Below are 17,401 nucleotides of genomic sequence, written 5' to 3' on the forward strand. Positions count from 1 at the left end.
GGAAATGAGGACTAGGGAAATGAGGACTAGGGAATGGGCTAGGGAAATGAGGACTAGGGAGTGGACTACGGAAATGTGGACTAGGGAAATGAGGACTAGGGAATGGGCTAGGGAAATGAGGACTAGGGAGTGGACTAGGGAAATGAGGACTAGGGAGTGGACTAGGGAAATGGGGACTAGGGAGTGGACTAGGGAAATGTGGACTAGGGAGTGGACTACGGAAATGTGGACTAGGGAGTGGACTAGGGAAATGTGGACTAGGGAAATGAGGACTAGGGAATGGGCTAGGGAAATGAGGACTAGGAAAATGAGGACTAGGGAATGGGCTAGGGAAATGAGGACTAGGGAGTGGACTAGGGAAATGAGGACTAGGGAGTGGACTAGGGAAATGAGGACTAGGGAAATGAGGACTAGGGAGTGGACTAGGGAAATGTGGACTAGGGAAATGAGGACTAGGGAATGGGCTAGGGAAATGAGGACTAGGGAGTGGACTAGGGAAATGTGGACTAGGGAAATGAGGACTAGGGAATGGGCTAGGGAAATGAGGACTAGGGAGTGGACTAGGGAAATGAGGACTAGGGAGTGGACTAGGGAAATGGGGACTAGGGAGTGGACTAGGGAAATGTGGACTAGGGAGTGGACTACGGAAATGTGGACTAGGGAGTGGACTAGGGAAATGTGGACTAGGGAAATGAGGACTAGGGAATGGGCTAGGGAAATGAGGACTAGGGAAATGAGGACTAGGGAATGGGCTAGGGAAATGAGGACTAGGGAGTGGACTAGGGAAATGAGGACTAGGGAGTGGACTAGGGAAATGAGGACTAGGGAAATGAGGACTAGGGAGTGGACTAGGGAAATGTGGACTAGGGAAATGAGGACTAGGGAATGGGCTAGGGAAATGAGGACTAGGGAGTGGACTAGGGAAATGAGGACTAGGGAAATGAGGACTAGGGAGTGGACTAGGGAAATGAGGACTAGGGAAATGAGGACTAGGGAATGGGCTAGGGAAATGAGGACTAGGGAGTGGACTAGGGAAATGAGGACTAGGGAGTGGACTAGGGAAATGAGGACTAGGGAGTGGACTAGGGAAATGTGGACTAGGGAAATGAGGACTAGGGAGTGGACTAGGGAAATGAGGACTAGGGAAATGAGGACTAGGGAATGGGCTAGGGAAATGAGGACTAGGGAGTGGACTAGGGAAATGAGGACTAGGGAGTGGACTAGGGAAATGAGGACTAGGGAGTGGACTAGGGAAATGTGGACTAGGGAAATGAGGACTAGGGAGTGGACTAGGGAAATGTGGACTAGGGAAATGAGGACTAGGGAGTGGACTAGGGAAATGAAGACTAGGGAGTGGACTAGGGAAATGAGGACTAGGGAATGGGCTAGGGAAATGTGGACTAGGGAAATGTAGACTAGGGAAATGAGGACTAGGGAGTGGACTAGGGAAATGAGGACTAGGGAAATGAGGACTAGGGAGTGGACTAGGGAAAAGAGGACTAGGGAGTGGACAAAAGAAAGGAGGAGGAAAATAGTGGGAGAGAAATGGATAAAATATCAAGGAAGGAGAGAGATGGAGAAAGAGAGACACAGGGAAAATTCAAACGAGTGACTGATTCAGTTGATAATATTAACGATCTTATTCAGAAATTAGAAACAGCACAAATAAGTGAATAATACCTCCCAAGTTAGGATGCTATGTGAATGTCTGCTTGTAATATGTGGTACAGTAAGCCAGGTAGACTATACAATAATGCAATGGCTAAAACAGTCTGGATAGGCTACTGGACGCAGTGTGTGCTGGACATAGGCTGAAGTCATGCAGTGAGTGAAGGTGTTGGCTTGTGCCGTACGTCATATGTCTCAACTCATGTCTACTTTATTTTATACATATTCACACCCACTCATGATCTGTCACCTTTGTAACGGCACAAATCTGCACCTTCTACCTACCTTGGAAAGGTTACTGTATGTAAACCAGCAAAGCGCCTCATTCACATCGCTGTACCTCACCTAAAAATAGGTTATGCATTGCTGTTGCTTCATATATCAGTCACGATTATCTTTAATAAACAGAACCTGAAGCCTACAGAAGTGGCGTCGCATCGTTTCTGCCTCGTGGCGTTCTACAGTGGTTCTCGCATTCAGCTCTCGAGGAGCCCAGTAATTAGCGGAATAAGAGAATAAATACAGCCAGTGTTATCAAATACAAGCACTTCAGATCAGACAGGGAAAAGTACCGTCTAACTCCTGATGTTTACGCTATGAAGCTACTAATAATACCGTAATTGGTGTGCAGAGCACTGATGCTGGTGATCAGAGACAGCAGAAACAGATCCGCTCTCCGGGTGTGCAGCCTTCTACCCGCACTCTGCCTGCCCCTGTGGGGCTGTCGTCCCAGCGCTCCAGACCCTGTGCTAACAAGTCTCCGGGGGGGAAGCACCAGGGAGACCTGGTGCACCTGGGCCAAACTTAGCAACAGCATTCTTGAGAGGGCTGGAAGACGGAGACCTCCACAACCCCACAGAGGCCAGACTAAACTACTGCTCTGAAACCGACTGAAGGAGGCCAGGATAGCTGATAGGATTTCCGTTCTCAGTCCTCTGGGAGGAGGGCCGCTGATGCGCGGACAGAAGCTGGGGGCGCTAGATGATGTTTCCGGGTACATATCGGCAATGGAGCGCCGCTCCACGGAAACAGAGATGACTCGTGCTCAGGCAGCGGGGCCCACATACAGCGAGGTCCCTGGAGAGCAGCAGGGAGTGGACAGAAGAGCCAGTGACACCGTGACTCGGTGTCCCTCAGCTCAGCTAATGTGAGAAGCTTGCCTTGTAGTCTGCTCTGTCACATGTATAGCAGAGCCTGCACTGCTGGAGTACTGGACAGCCGAACACGTGCCCTAAAGCTGAGACCTGTCCAAGAGGCTGTTGGTTTCCCCGGCTTAATGTAGCTGGGGTGAGTCATCGCTGACACACGGGGGACAGATACGTAGAAAGGGAGAGTCAGAGATATACCTGTGACTCATAAAGGTGAACAGCCATCAGTGTACAGCTATTTTAAGATCAAACAGCCTGCACCGCTACCGCAATCCCAGTGAGCCAACAGGAGAGCTAGAACATGATTAGAACACTATGATCAAGAACACATCGCCAGAGGACTAGAACACTGACCTAGAACACACAGCCAGAGGATGAGATGTCAGTTGTAACACAAGACCTGGATTACAGAGATCCATAGATAGGTAGCAGTTTGGAATGCAGAAACCTAGAACATGTAGCTTGCTCTCCAAAGCACAAATCTTCCTGAACACACCAGTTGTATGCCGTCACCTTAGGATATGTACAAGAGCAGTGAAGCAGGTGAAATTGATGTCACAGGCAGGGTGAACTGAGATCTTGAACTTGAAACTCCACTGTGCCTGTTATTCCACAGCACAGTTCATGAATCTTTAAAATCAAACCTGTATCTTTGCTGTCTGTCATCTGCGGGTAGTCTGTGTAATCTGTGTGTCGTCTGGGTGTAGTATGTAGAGACCACATCCTCTAGGACAACTGCAATCACAATCACCCAAATAAAACAAATCTGTGTAAAGACTTGGGCATTGCAATTTTCCAAACTCCCAAATACAGGCTCAAGCTTTGGAGCTTTTGAAAATAAAAAATCCTCACACTGGAAGCCAGCATTAAGTGCACCTTTATTACTTTGTCAAGAAAAACAAAAATAAAAACAGACCAAGAGCGCAGAAATCATATCTTTGAACATCTCCGCTGTTTTCTGGATTACTTCACACTTTTCTATTGCAACAGAAAGCAAGTCATAATCTGCAGTACCCCACAGAATTCAGAAGGTCTCTGGAATAGTTACAGAGAAGGCCTTACCTACCTGAAAACCACTTACGCCATCGGTGTAACGCTGACGTACACAGACGTAATACAGGTAATATTTTAAGCCAGCTGTTTTTGAATGTTTCGGATGCAGTACGTTAGAGTGCAGCTAGCTGACGTCTTGTTTCTTACGTCGCGCCGTGATACCGTGTTTCAGCTCTTTTGGATCACGGCTTTTTTGGCATGCGATATATCTATTGTCAGTGAAAATAAAAACTGCTACTGGTATGAATTTGTGGCATGATGATGATACCTAAAAAATAACAGACGTCCTTGCATTCCTCGAGGGGCAAAAGCTGCGATATGGAAAGATCGCTCCACATTTAGTCGTTATGTGACGTTTTTAAATGGAGTGCAATGCTAAAATGGAAGGAAGCCAGTATGAATCATTTCGCATTAACTCACTTGTCAAATGTCAGCTTGTCTGAGTGAAATATATAGCTTATATATAAATGCTCTAATATTACCACAGATCTCTATATTTAATGTTAATCGTGTAAGCAAGCAGTTTTTGCACTGAACGCAGTGACTCTAGGAGAAGTGACCAAAAGTAACATATAGCTTATTGGTCTATGTGGGCATTAAATGTCATTTTCACCTCCTACCCTATATGGATGCACGTTGCTAATCGATTATGGTTGAAAGATACTCCAAAAAAGCCACAAGCGACAACAGCACAAAACAGTGTTGTGGCGCACGTCAGGTGTTCTCCACTGAGGGAGCTGCGTGGATTTCACAGTGAGCTTTTTCAGAGATGACCATGAGAAGAAGGTAGGAGAGATGCGTTTAGATAATGTTGCCGATCTCTCAGAGGAAGCCTGATTTAGATTTCATTCTGCCTCTTTCAGCATCACTTTCACTGGGTTTGCATATAACGCATCTGGGTGGTGTAAGCACCGAGAATAGCAGGATTTGTTACAAAGGTAAGCGCAAATGTAAGTAAACTTAACTGTAAAGAGATATTTGTGCTTTACATACTAAGGCTGTCACAAGTCTTTGCAGTGTTAGAAAATAAACAGCAATTTTATTTGATTTTTTTGTGTAAAATCCTGTGGGAATGTTTGTAATCTACCAACATAACCATGCGCGGGACAGAAAGCGTTGGTTTTGGACTATTACCAATTTTCCATAAACCATTTGGTCAAACTATTTGTTAAAAAAAAAAAAAAAAAAAAAGTTACTTAGATAGATATTTGTATTAACATTCATTGCAAAATTCTCACTGGAATGTCATATTTAGATTGTGAATTGCGACAAGCTGGATGCATTTATTTCTAGCTTTTTAAAGTAGCTTTTATGGTAGACACCAACAATAATTAGTTTGAAGTGTTTCACAAGATGTTTAACGAGTGGCTGGAGAGAAGTCGACATCGAGGGCACCAGTGCACTGCCATCTTTAACATAAAAACGTCTCAGGAATTACAACGAGAGGACATTTTGATTCTGAAGCCATAAGGAAAGCAGCTAAACTGCACAACCTTTTAATGGCTTTCACACTTTACTGGACTGGAGCGATTTGCCACGTCGTCTGGTGCATGGAGTGGGTCTAGTTTGGAAAGAAGAGGACTTCAGTGCAGCGCTCTGGGTTTACAACTGATGGCTGTGGTGTCTGAGGTGCTGTGGTCCTAACCTGCGTCTTAGCCACCTCGAGTCTGCAGATACCATTTTCATTGCTGGTTTATTTGAAATACGCATATACTGGCTGACAAAAGTTTCTCTGAGCTCTAGACGAGTCTGGGGAATTTAGAATCTCCTTAAGGCGAGAGCAACTGCTTTAAAGAATAATGTTTATGTAGCTCGAAGTAAATATGGGTAGCTTTAAACTAGAGTGTGGCGTCAAACACGGTTCAGTGTTGGTCTGAGATTAACGTGCGTCATGGAAATCGACCTTCCAATTGTGATTCCAGCATCAAGGAGCTTCCACTACCAGCTGCCTAAAACTGATCCAAGATTTTTCTTTTACAATTTTGGTGGGCACTCAGCAGTCCTCTGTGCATGAGTGTAGCAGAATACATGTGCTATTTAGCTTAGTTTCAGTAGCACTGGTTAACAAGTGCTGTATAATACCTCAGTTACCAGAAATACTCTTGGTTTATATAGACTGACAGTATGCATTAGGATAGCTGCAGTGTTTTCCTAGGTCTACGAGATCCGGAGCCATCGTGGTGTGTCACACTACGCATTGGGTCCGGGGTCATCTCCCTGGCGACGCGAGGGGCTGGACCAGGGGGGTCAGGTCTCGGCGCTGGGCTGGACGCTCTGAACCTTGGAGAGCGTGACGGGAACCTTGGCCTCTCCGGGCGTGGGAGCGCGGGTGAGGGGCTGCACGGACGCCTGGATCTCTGCAAGACGTTCCCGGAAGCGCCGCTGCTGGAGGCGGTGCTCCTCCTTGGAGCCACCCTGCACGCACGCAGCCAGGAGGAGCCCCGCCGCAACGCCGCTGCCGCCCACGCAGAACAGCACGGCGCCCGCCAACTTGCAGGCGTCCAGGGCCCGGTTGAAGTGCACGGCGCGGACGTCCACAAAGAGGAGCTCGTCCTCGCCGAAGGCCTCCAGCCGTGGAGGGGTGGCGTAGCCCACCAGGAGCACGGAGAGGCCGGCGACCACGATCAGGGCTCCGAGCGTGAGGCAGACCTGAACAAAAGAAGAGAAGCAAAGAAAAGACAAGGGAAAGGAGAAAAGAAGACAACATGAAAGAGAGGAATGAAAAAATGTATTTTTCATTTTTGCAAACATCCTTTAATACAGTGTTCCCTTATTCATGTTCTGTAGTGCCTCTCCACTGTAACAGTTTAGTGCCGCCTTAACACTTTAACAAGATTCATCCCAGCTAATGTTTACTCAAACATATGAGAAGAGTCTTATGGCATATCATACAGAGCCATATAACAAAATTATGCTGTTGGGCAATTCTGTTAGATTCAGAATTACTGCTGTAATGTATAACACAGACAAAAATGCTTACTGAATTCCTAAAACTAAGTCAGCCAGGTACATTTCCCCATGTGCCCCTCAGTGCCTAGCAAAACCTCACAGAGCCTAAAGGAACTTAACAGGACCCAGAAGAGCCTAGTGGAACACCGAGAAGTCTACTGGAACCCAGCAGGGTCTAGTGGAAACCAGCAGAGCCTAATGGAACCCAGCAGGGTCTAGTGGAACACAGAGAAGCCTACTGGAACCCAGCCGGGTCTAGTGGAACCCAGCAGGGTCTAGTGGAACACAGAGAAGCCTACTGGAACCCAGCGGGGTCTAGTGGAATCCAGCAGGGTCTAGTGGAACACAGAGAAGCCTACTGGAACCCAGCAGGGTCTACTGGAACCCAGCAGAGTCTAACGGAACCCAGCAGAGTGTGACAATGCCAGAGTGGTGGCCGGTTTCCCCTGCAGCTGCTGTCTCTTCTCACCTTCCAGAGCACAGAGCTCCACCTGCTTGGCGATCTCTGTGTCTGAAAATCATCATCACGCTCCCAGATGGACGCCGTGCAGTCCTCGTAGAACTGGTGGAGGTAGGAGCGCACGCCGTAGCGCTGGGGCCCACCCCTGGTCTGCTCCGCACCACGGTCCAAATACTCCGACCCACAGATCTCAGGGCACGAAGTCATCCTTCACATCTGTGTGCCACCTACACACACACACACACCAGACGGAAGTGCTGGTCAGATCAACAAAACAGGAGCCAATGCCCTGAAGGCCCAGCACAGATGACCGGTTGGACTCCAGCTTCAAGTGTATATCACAGCTCCTACACTGCAAAGAGAAGTGTGCTACAGGACCCATAAGACTTCGCTCCTGCTGAATGCCCATGTCATGTGGCTGCTAGTGTCCAAGCCACACTGCCTGCTCATCTGTGCCCCCCACCCTGCGCATTTCTACCATTCCAATCACAGGACATTTCAAGTGTCAGGCATCAGCGAATGCTGGCACAACTTTGGTCCTCTGCTCTTTCAGATGGGCCCTGAGTCATGAAGTGCAAATTATTTTCTCTCTCTGTCTCTCTCTATATCTCTCTCTAACACACACATATAAGCACTTATATCTGTTTCAGCTTGTTGCTAGGGGTGCAGTATACGTTCTTACAAACATGTTCCTAAATTACAGTCAGAGGACAGAAGCAGATAATGTACAGGCAAATTTTCTGCTCATTACCGAAATTAAATCAAAACACAGTGATGAATACATTGTGAACATCAGTAATGACCTGGTGATAAATTTCAGTGAAGTGAGTCAGCTAGCTGCAGCTCCAACACACACACACACACACACATACACACTGCACTCACTCACAACTGCACTCAGCTTGTATTACCATCATTGTGGGGTATTTCCATTCATTCGTGTATTACTGTCACTCAGTAATCCAACACCTATACCCAAACCTAACCCTAATCCTAATCTTAACCTCAGTGTCCAAATCCAAACATGTGATAGTTTTTCAAATACTTTCCCCCATGCCGTGTTTTCCTATCGTCATGGAGACATTTGGCTCCTGTTGGTAAACCCCCCACAAACACTCATTTTAAATGAATCAGTGTATTCTAACTATTCACCCCATGTCACTCAGCTCAACAATCGTGGTGAGTACATTTGTTTAACCCTAGACGTGTTCAGATGTGCTGTTTATGTTTTGTGTCAGTAGCATCATGATGACACACTTTCACTTCTGGAGGAATGACTTCGTCACGTGGTACTGTTGTCAGGACAACAAGTACTATCGTGCAACTGAAGACGCAAAAAAAATCGATTTGATTTCAAATGAACAGAAAGGCATTGCAACGTGGATAACAACATTCAAGCCTTTGAATGTCGGAAATTCTAACTCGATTGACGCGACGCACGACGTTTTTTCTCCCCATCGATGCGCTGTCCTTGGTGCTGAATGTCTTGTCTCGGGCACTTAGCGTAACGGACGACGCCATGCTGAGATCTATCTCGCCAGCCGATCTTTCTCTGGCTAAATTCGGAGACTGCGATAAACGAGACGTTTTCATAAACGATCTCGTTAAGTTTTATACAATGATCATCAACACACAACTACTCTCAAGTCAAGAAACGACATCTTAATGTTTCCATGTTTAAAAATCCTCTCCTCCGCATGCACACACAGCAGCTTCCAAACTGAAATGATTTCAACCCGTTTGTTTTTATGAACGTGTTGGCGCAATCGTTGTAAAAACAAAAGCAGCGCATACCTGTCATAACCGGTCGGGAGAGTGATCGCTCGGTGTAACCTCCTCACCTGCGTCCCATCACTCTGCGTCTCGCGGCTCCGGGTGCCGTCGATCCGGACGGGAAGCGACTGCTGTGCGCACGCGCCAGCTGCGCTGCTCGGGCTGCGGAGGTGTTTTACAGCTCAGCGCGAGAAGAGCGGAAGACAGTACACGTGGAGAAGTTACGGAACGAAAGCAGTAAAGCTGCGTGATTATGAAAGCAGTGTGAGAAAATGACCTTTTCTCTGTGCATAAATTCTGTGGTTAGTACCACAGACGAGAGCGTTTTATAATGCTTTTTTTAATGGAATATCTTAAACATTTCAACTCTACCGATCTAATCTTATTAACCCTATTACCTCATTAATGCCTCATTAATTCCTATTATTTATATTTATCTACATTTATTATGACAATGTCATTGTGTCATTGATGAAGGATGCAAATAACTATCTAATAAATGACACAATGTACACTGAATGAATCAATAGATTTTTTTAAACATCTGAGTACATGACAGGTTTTGTCAGTGTCCTGGTTTCAAATGACAGACCACTGCCAAGCTATTTTTAGACCCCTCCAGTGACATGCATTAGGTAGGCCTGTTAGTCACTGCAGTGTTCATCCCCACTCTGTGACCACATGGAAGGCAGTTCTGGGATCTAATACTAATGCCTCATATTAATAAGATTCATTCATATTACTGAATGAAGATGACACCAAAGTCATTCATTTTGTACAGTGCTTTAACTCATTTGAAGGAAAAACATTTAAAAACCTCGTTCAAATTCAGAAATCGTGTGTGTGTGTGTGTGTGTGTGTGTGTGTGTGCTGTATATGTTGTGGTAGAGTATGACTCACCACCATCTCCAGAGTCATAGATCAATCTCGCTCTGAGAACAGATGCAGCCACACACCTCTGCAGGTTCCTCATATTTACACTGTATAGAAGCTCACATTTCCATCATAGTCTATTCTGAACATCTTTAGCAGTTCTACATAAAATTAAAGAGCCATCCAAGCCTCCAAGCTACCTATCTTCTGGCCATAAGCCTCTTTCTGAGGACCTCTGAGACTATGGGAATCATGAATGGTTCTTCACACTATATCACTGCACACTTAACTAAACATACCAGGCACATGTATAATGAGTGGACAAAATGATGATAACCTAATTATATGTAAAAAAAAAACAAAGCCACCCATCCGTTGCCTTCATAAGCGCTTTTGCTTTTCTTCCTTGTGTGATTATTGTGGACTAGAAGTGGATGGGTTCCCCCTCGAGATTCTCCTCGAAGTTCCTCTTCCATCATTGTCTTCGGTCATTGTTGCATTTGACTTGCACTTTGGGGGTCTGGAACTGGATTCTCTGTAAAGATGCCTAGTGTAAAGCAGCTTTGTAGCAAATTTGAATCTGAATTTGGATTTGAATTTGGATTTGAATTAGGATTGCTCTCCTGTGTGCAGTGGGGTGTCAAACCATTCTAGAAGCAGAAGAGCCTCTACTTGTTTGGAGTGAAGGTGAGTGGGTGGAGTCATAACCTGGTTAGAATACTCAGGTGTCCCACACTCCACTGAGCCCTGAGGTTTGAAATGTTAAACTAAGAATAGTTTAGAATGCTGCTTTCATGTCTGGCACTCCATGTATTCTAGGAACGCTGACCAGAACCAGTGGAGAAGAATACATTGGCAGAGGTTTGTGGAACTGGTGCAGAGGAGATTTCATTGGCTGCCGCTCTCTCGTGCATGAAAATTATTCAATCAGACTGAACCTCACATTCCTGTCTGCTTTTATGCATTAATATTCAACATTTGGGTGGGGCACTAATCCATAAACACAGGAGAAAAAAAAACGGAGAAAGTTGGAAGCACATATAGGGTTGTTCCCTTTTTTCGGGGATTCCAGGTTTTGTGCTTTGTTTTCACACCATGTTATCGATCTTTATATTTTGGCCTCCTACACCAGTGGTTTGAACAGCGCTGATATTACACTGAGCTATGAAGCCCATGATTGACAGTTTCTATAGTGATGGGGTCAAGTGGGGGTGCACAGTGTAGCAGTGTTTGAGGTTTCTTCCTTTCTCCTGCTGACAACCTTTCACTTGTGGCCATTGTTCTCCTCTGCCGTTTTTGTTTTTTTGGGTCATATCAGCACAACTGGAATTCATGGAATCTGGCATTTTCTCAAAGCATTAGTTCCATGGTGCTGCTCTGAAAACTCCAATATTAGATTTGAAAACTCCAATATCAATATTCAATATCATATAAGTGCTCTTTCCTCTTTTATAGCTGAGGCCAGCATACCTATTTAGTAGTCTTTTGCCCAGTCTAACTCTCCAGACCCGTTGTCTCCAGCAAGTCTAAACCTCCGGTCTTCTCTGGACTTGAAGACTCATGGACATAATGTTCACATTCCCGATAAAGCCCACAGACTGCGTAGCTCGGACTGGCCTTGGAGGGTGAGAGCCTGAGCAGTGGAATCCCGTAATGAAACCCCTCTGCCTCTCGGAGCCAGCGGCTGTTAGTAAATGCATGATAATGTGAAGGTGAGCATTAGTTGTAGTGGCCTTCGTCTTGCTTCCAGCATCATATTTTGGCATCTATGGAAAGGAGTGATGGAACTGAGCTTTTCTTCAGGTGGTGCATTAGACTGACTCTAATAATACCCTGACCATTACACACCTGTAGTATTTGGCCACACTATATCACAGTTATGGCAGCGTTTTACTTAACTACAGTGCTTTCGGACATAAAATAAGGCATTGTGTTTTCTTTGCACCATTTGTCAACAAAGGACGTGTTGCTCAGAATCAGTAGTAGCCCTTTGAAATAGCCCTGCTTGTGTGTGTCCTTTGAAATAGCCTTGCTTATGTGTGCCTTTGCCAAGTTTCACACTGCCCTTATGCCAAGATTGCGCTTGGGGCTGCCAGGAGCTTCTTGTGGCAGCCGGCAGCCAACCTCCTGCTGGAATACACACACACACACACACACACACACACACACACACACACACACACACACACACACACGTCTTTGCCTTCACTCTCACACAGTAGAATGCCCAGGACATTAAATATGACGTGGCCAGAGAACTTCACTAAGGGGTGGCACCACCTAATTATAATATTTTAATTATTTATTAGGGCAAAGCTGCATTTGCATGCAGAATGTCTGATTTTTACCTGTAAAATGAATAGCCATAAAATGCCATTACCTCACACTCTCGAAGACGAGGTGCAAAGCAGAATGCCAAGTTCATAAAAAGGAATAACAAATGCAACAAACACAACCAAGCGCAACGAGAGGTACGCATCGGGAAAACACCCATGACAAATCTTCACCAAAACAACAACCAGCCAACCGCCTAGACAAGGGAACAAACAGTTTATATGCATAGAAAATTTTGGGGGAAACGAGACACAGGTGAATACAATAAAGGGAGTGGATTCACACGACATGAGAAAAGGGCTGAGATGACAGCCATCACACCCCCGCCCCACCCCCACCCCCCCAAAAAAACCAACAACAACAACAACAAAAAAAAAACATATGGTGGTTGTTGCCTTGGAAACAGAAGACTAACAAAAAAATAATAATCACATGCTGTACTGTGATGTCAAGAAAACCATGACACATTATTGCTATGGGCTTCCTACTTTCATTGTACTGCCTATATGATTTGGTTAAAATGCCTGTACCATGCTCCTATAGTTATTTAAGTCAGTGTGAACAACCGCTGTCTTTCTCTTCCACGTTAGTTCCTGTCTCAACATGAACCTGCTCTGTTCCCATTTGAACCTCTTCCCTCAGTCCTTCCCTCTCTCTCCATTTATCCTCTTCCATGCTTCACAGGGGGGAAAAAATCAAATATATTGTAGTTAAAATAGGAGCGCTCACAATGGCTCTAAGTATGAAATACACACAGACACTTAGTTAGCGCCGAACGATGAACATGGCTAACGAGCGCAGCTAAAGTCGACTAAGCAGTGCAACTAGTTATGTTAATATGCATTTTATTCATACTCACATTGGTATAATTGTGATTTAATTAAGCAAGAGGCTTAATATGCCGAACAATGCACAACGCGCTCACTACAGGAACAATAAATCCTCACTAGCATCTCACTAGCGGATGAGGAACGGATCTGTGGTCTCAGATAATATTGCGAATATTTCTGGATACATGGAAATGAAAGCTGTTTTACTCACCTGCATCTAAGCACAACAATTACGAGAATGACTACACTTGAGGTCGCACTATATCGTGAGACTTGTCTTACAAGCAAGGTTAAAGATAAATGGAATATGCTTCAAGATTTTTAAAAATGTGGTCAGAGTGTTTTTCACAGAACGATTCTCACTGTGGTGCTGGAATAAAACTGTGGTATAATTTTGTGGTAAATAAGTTATTCTAACGAATAGCAATCTGATCTGAATGCGCATTACTTTAAAACACAAGCACATTAAATTTTGTTTTTGTTTTTGTTTTGAGAAAAAGTCTAATCTAAAACATAGCCACACATTTACTAAAAATGTAAGTACTTAATTTAATTTTTTAATTTCTTTTAACTCTTTCTAACCCACATGGTCACGTACCCACATGTCACCCACATGGCCACACCCATGTGTCACCTACATGGCCACCCTCCTGTGTCATCCAATTGGCCACGCCCCTGTGTCACCTACATGGCCACGCCCACGTCAGCCACATGGCCACCCAGAACATTTCACTCCTGAGGTGCTTTTGCATGATCTCTGGTGAGGGCTGGATGCCCGGGTGAACGCTGCATGCTGCACGTGTTCACTATCATTTTCACTGTATCACTACCACTATCGTCCACCTCCTCACAGTGGGAGTGGCCGCGTTGACCTGTGCTGACATACAGAGGCCTGCACGTGTTTAGTGGTAAGAGACACATGCAGATAAATGGGGTGGAGAGGAGATTGACATCAGACTGCAGTCCTATCTGGGATCAGTGGGACATTAGACTCTTGTCCTAACTGGGATCAGTGGGACAACAGACAGCTGTCCTAACTGAGGTCAGTGGGACATTAGACAGTTGTTCTAACTGGGATCAGTGGGACATTAGACAGTTGTCCTATCTGATATCAGTAGGACATTAGACTCCCATCCTATCTGGGATCAGTGGGGCATTAGACAGTTGTCCTATCTGGTATCAGTAGGACATTAGACTCCTGTCCTATCTGGGATCAGTGGGGCATTAGACTGCTGTCCTAACTGGGCAAAATGGGACATTAGACTGTTGTCCTAACTGGGAGAAATGGGACGTTAGACTGCTGTCCTAACTGGGATCAGTGGCAGACCAGACTGCTGTCCTAATTGGGATCAGTGGGACATCAAACCGCTGTCCTAACTGGCATCAGTGGCAGATCAGACTGCTAGGGTGGGATGAGTGTGGTGAGGTGCAGATGTGGACACACTACTGCCTGCACAGAAGAGAAGCACGATGTTTCCCTTTGTGTGAATGCTCACATTAACCTGAACAGCGGGCTGTTTAAGACACAGAAGCCACCTGCAACTGGGCTGCAGTGGAAAAGTCCAGGGTTGCCGTGCTCATAGCCCCTTAATAAACCAATAACTTGCCCCACAGGCTCTGTGCTGCAATAACACCTCATGAGTACCAGGGGCTTAATAACGCCTGCCTTCTGTCTGTTGCCACTTCATCTGCTCATATGTTGCTAGTCGGATGAGTGTTTACATTTGCTTTACAGAAAGCTGTTTATTATTATTATAATGATTATTTTAGTGTCATTATTATCTCCGCCATCGTCTTATTCAATCCCTAGGCCCTTTGCGTGCACAAACTTGCTCCATTTCAGTCTTAATTTACCATTCTGGAACCCATCCAGTGATGGGCTTTACTCTGTGGTAAAAGAGGCCGTTTCTCCCCGAGCTCTTATCAGGGGAGCTTCACCTTGGCAACCACTTAACGACCTGAGGCTCCAGTAAACGCGCTCTGTTAGGCAAACACACACACACACGCGGGCGCACATACACACACACGCACACAAACACACACACACACGCACGCACGCTTGCACACACACACGCACACACTACACACATATGGTAAATAGCTGTGGCGATACCACCTGGATTTTTGTTTATGATTTTTATATGGATATCAAGCTATAGTAAAGATACAGAGAGGTATCTTTGTTAGAGGATTATTCATTTACATATACATGCAAATATTTATTTATACATGCAAATACATGTAAATATTTATTTATATTGGCCTGAGTCTCAATATGCTAGAATGTAATATATATGTTTAGAATGCTAAAGTTGATTTTTTTGTTGTTGTTGTTGCTGTTAAATATATAAATAAACATTGCTCTTTATTGAGATTCTATTGGCCATCCATGACAATTATTATTGCATAGATCTGATTATGGACCGTTATGCTAGACTGAGTTTAACCCCATAAGACCTGTGAGCGTCCACATTTGACTACAGACATGTGTGCACTTATGTTTATACACATTTTATTATGGACATGTTTACACATATGTTTACACGTTTGAATACAGACATCTTTACACATATGTTTAGACACGTTTGACTACAGATGTGCACACTTATGTTTACACATATTTTATTATGGACATGTTTACACATATGTTTGCATGTTTGAATACAGACATCCTTACACATATGTTTAAACATATTTGACTACAGACATGTTACACATATTTGAATACAGACATGTGTACACATATCTTTACACATGTTTGAATACAGACATCTTTACACATATGTTTACATGCATTTGATTAAATACATATTGACACATATGTTTACACATGTTTGATTACAGGCATGTTTACACATATGTTTACACATGTTTGATTACAGGCATGTTTACACATATGTTTACACATGTTTGATTATAGACATGTTTACACATATGTTTAGACACGTTTGACTACAGACATGTGTATCCTAATATTTACACACATTTGATTACAGGCATGTTTACATTTATGCAAAGCACAATGAGCATTACTGAATCTCTGCCTCTCTCTGTCTCTCGCTCTATATCTCTCCCTCCCTCTTTCTCTATCTCTCTCTCCCTCTCTCTCTCTCTCTCTCTGTCTTTGTGTCTGTGTACAGGCTCTACTCTCAGAACAGAGCTCCGTTTCCATGGTTACAATCCTGGAAAGGTCACCTTCAGGAAGTTCCATGTGAGCGTGTGCAGCATGCTAATAGTTGAATAATCACACACACATAATGGCCAACAAAGGCTTCATTAGCTTCAGTGTGTGTGTGTGTGTGTGTGTGTGTGTGTGTGTGTGTGTGTGTGTGTGTGTGTGTGTGTTTGTGTGTGTGTGTGTGTGTGTGTGTGTGTATGTGTGTGTGTGTGTGTGTGCATGTTTCTGCTACTCTGTGTGGATGTGTGTATGATGGTGTGTGGATGTGTGCATGTGTGTTTCTGTTTTTCTATTTGTGTGTGTGTCTATGTGCACATGTGTTTATGTATGCGTATAAGTCTACATGTGTGCACTAGTGTGTGTGCATGTGTGTTTATGTGTGTGTGTGGGGGGGGTGTATGTGTGTTTCTGTGTGTGTGTGGGGGGGGTATGTCTGTTTATGTGTGTGTGTGTGTGTGCATGTGTGTTTATGTGTGTGTGTGGGGGGGGTGTATGTGTGTTTCTGTGTGTGTGTGTGTGGGGGGGTGTATGTGTGTTTCTGTGTGTGTGTGGGGGGGGTATGTCTGTTTATGTGTGTGTGTGTGTGTGTGCATGTGTGTTTATGTGTGTGTGTGGGGGGGGTGTATGTGTGTTTCTGTGTGTGTGTGGGGGGGGTATGTCTGTTTATGTGTGTGTGTGTGTGTGTGTGCATGTGTGTTTATGTGTGTGTGGGGGGGGGTGTATGTGTGTTTCTGTGTGTGTGGGGGGGGGTGTATGTGTGTTTCTGTGTGTGTGTGTGTGGGGGGGGGTGTATGTGTGTTTCTGTGTGTGTTCGTGTACCTTTGCATTTGCGGATGTGTCAGTTTATTTATAACCATTAACTGACTGAGGTATGTTTTTAAATGTATCTCATTACTTAGACCAAACACATATTAAATATCATGAATTTATTCCACATAGAAATGTGCTTGATACAGAGACAAAATCTATGCAGCACACTGGACAAAATGGACAAGCGATGACGTCCTGTGTGAGACATCTACTGTGTCGTGCAGTGGTTTGTACACATTTACAGGCAAATTCGTCCCTCACCTGTCTGCTAGCAGAGCGTTTAATAAACATCGAAAGGGTGGTTTTTATCGAGTTCTGGGAATAG

The 17,401-nt window shown here is 44.7% G+C and overlaps 1 protein-coding gene across 1 annotated transcript; it reads right to left on the bottom strand.

Annotated features, from left to right (window-relative positions):
- Nucleotides 1-3,677: 3,677 nt before the first annotated feature.
- Nucleotides 3,678-9,277, bottom strand: nrsn1 (neurensin 1). The gene is made up of 3 exons (XM_027033022.3): nucleotides 9,073-9,277; nucleotides 7,288-7,505; nucleotides 3,678-6,518 (listed from the first exon to the last, which is right to left on the bottom strand). Exons 2-3 carry the CDS (start codon nucleotides 7,483-7,485, stop codon nucleotides 6,117-6,119), a joined length of 600 nt encoding a protein of 199 aa, XP_026888823.1. The 5' UTR covers nucleotides 7,486-7,505; nucleotides 9,073-9,277; the 3' UTR covers nucleotides 3,678-6,116.
- Between the last annotated feature and the right edge of the window lie 8,124 nt (nucleotides 9,278-17,401).

The sequence above is a fragment of the Electrophorus electricus genome, chromosome 14 (genome assembly GCF_041902795.1).
Source record: "Electrophorus electricus isolate QZ-2024a chromosome 14, ASM4190279v1, whole genome shotgun sequence".
In the NCBI taxonomy this organism is placed as follows: domain Eukaryota; kingdom Metazoa; phylum Chordata; class Actinopteri; order Gymnotiformes; family Gymnotidae; genus Electrophorus; species Electrophorus electricus.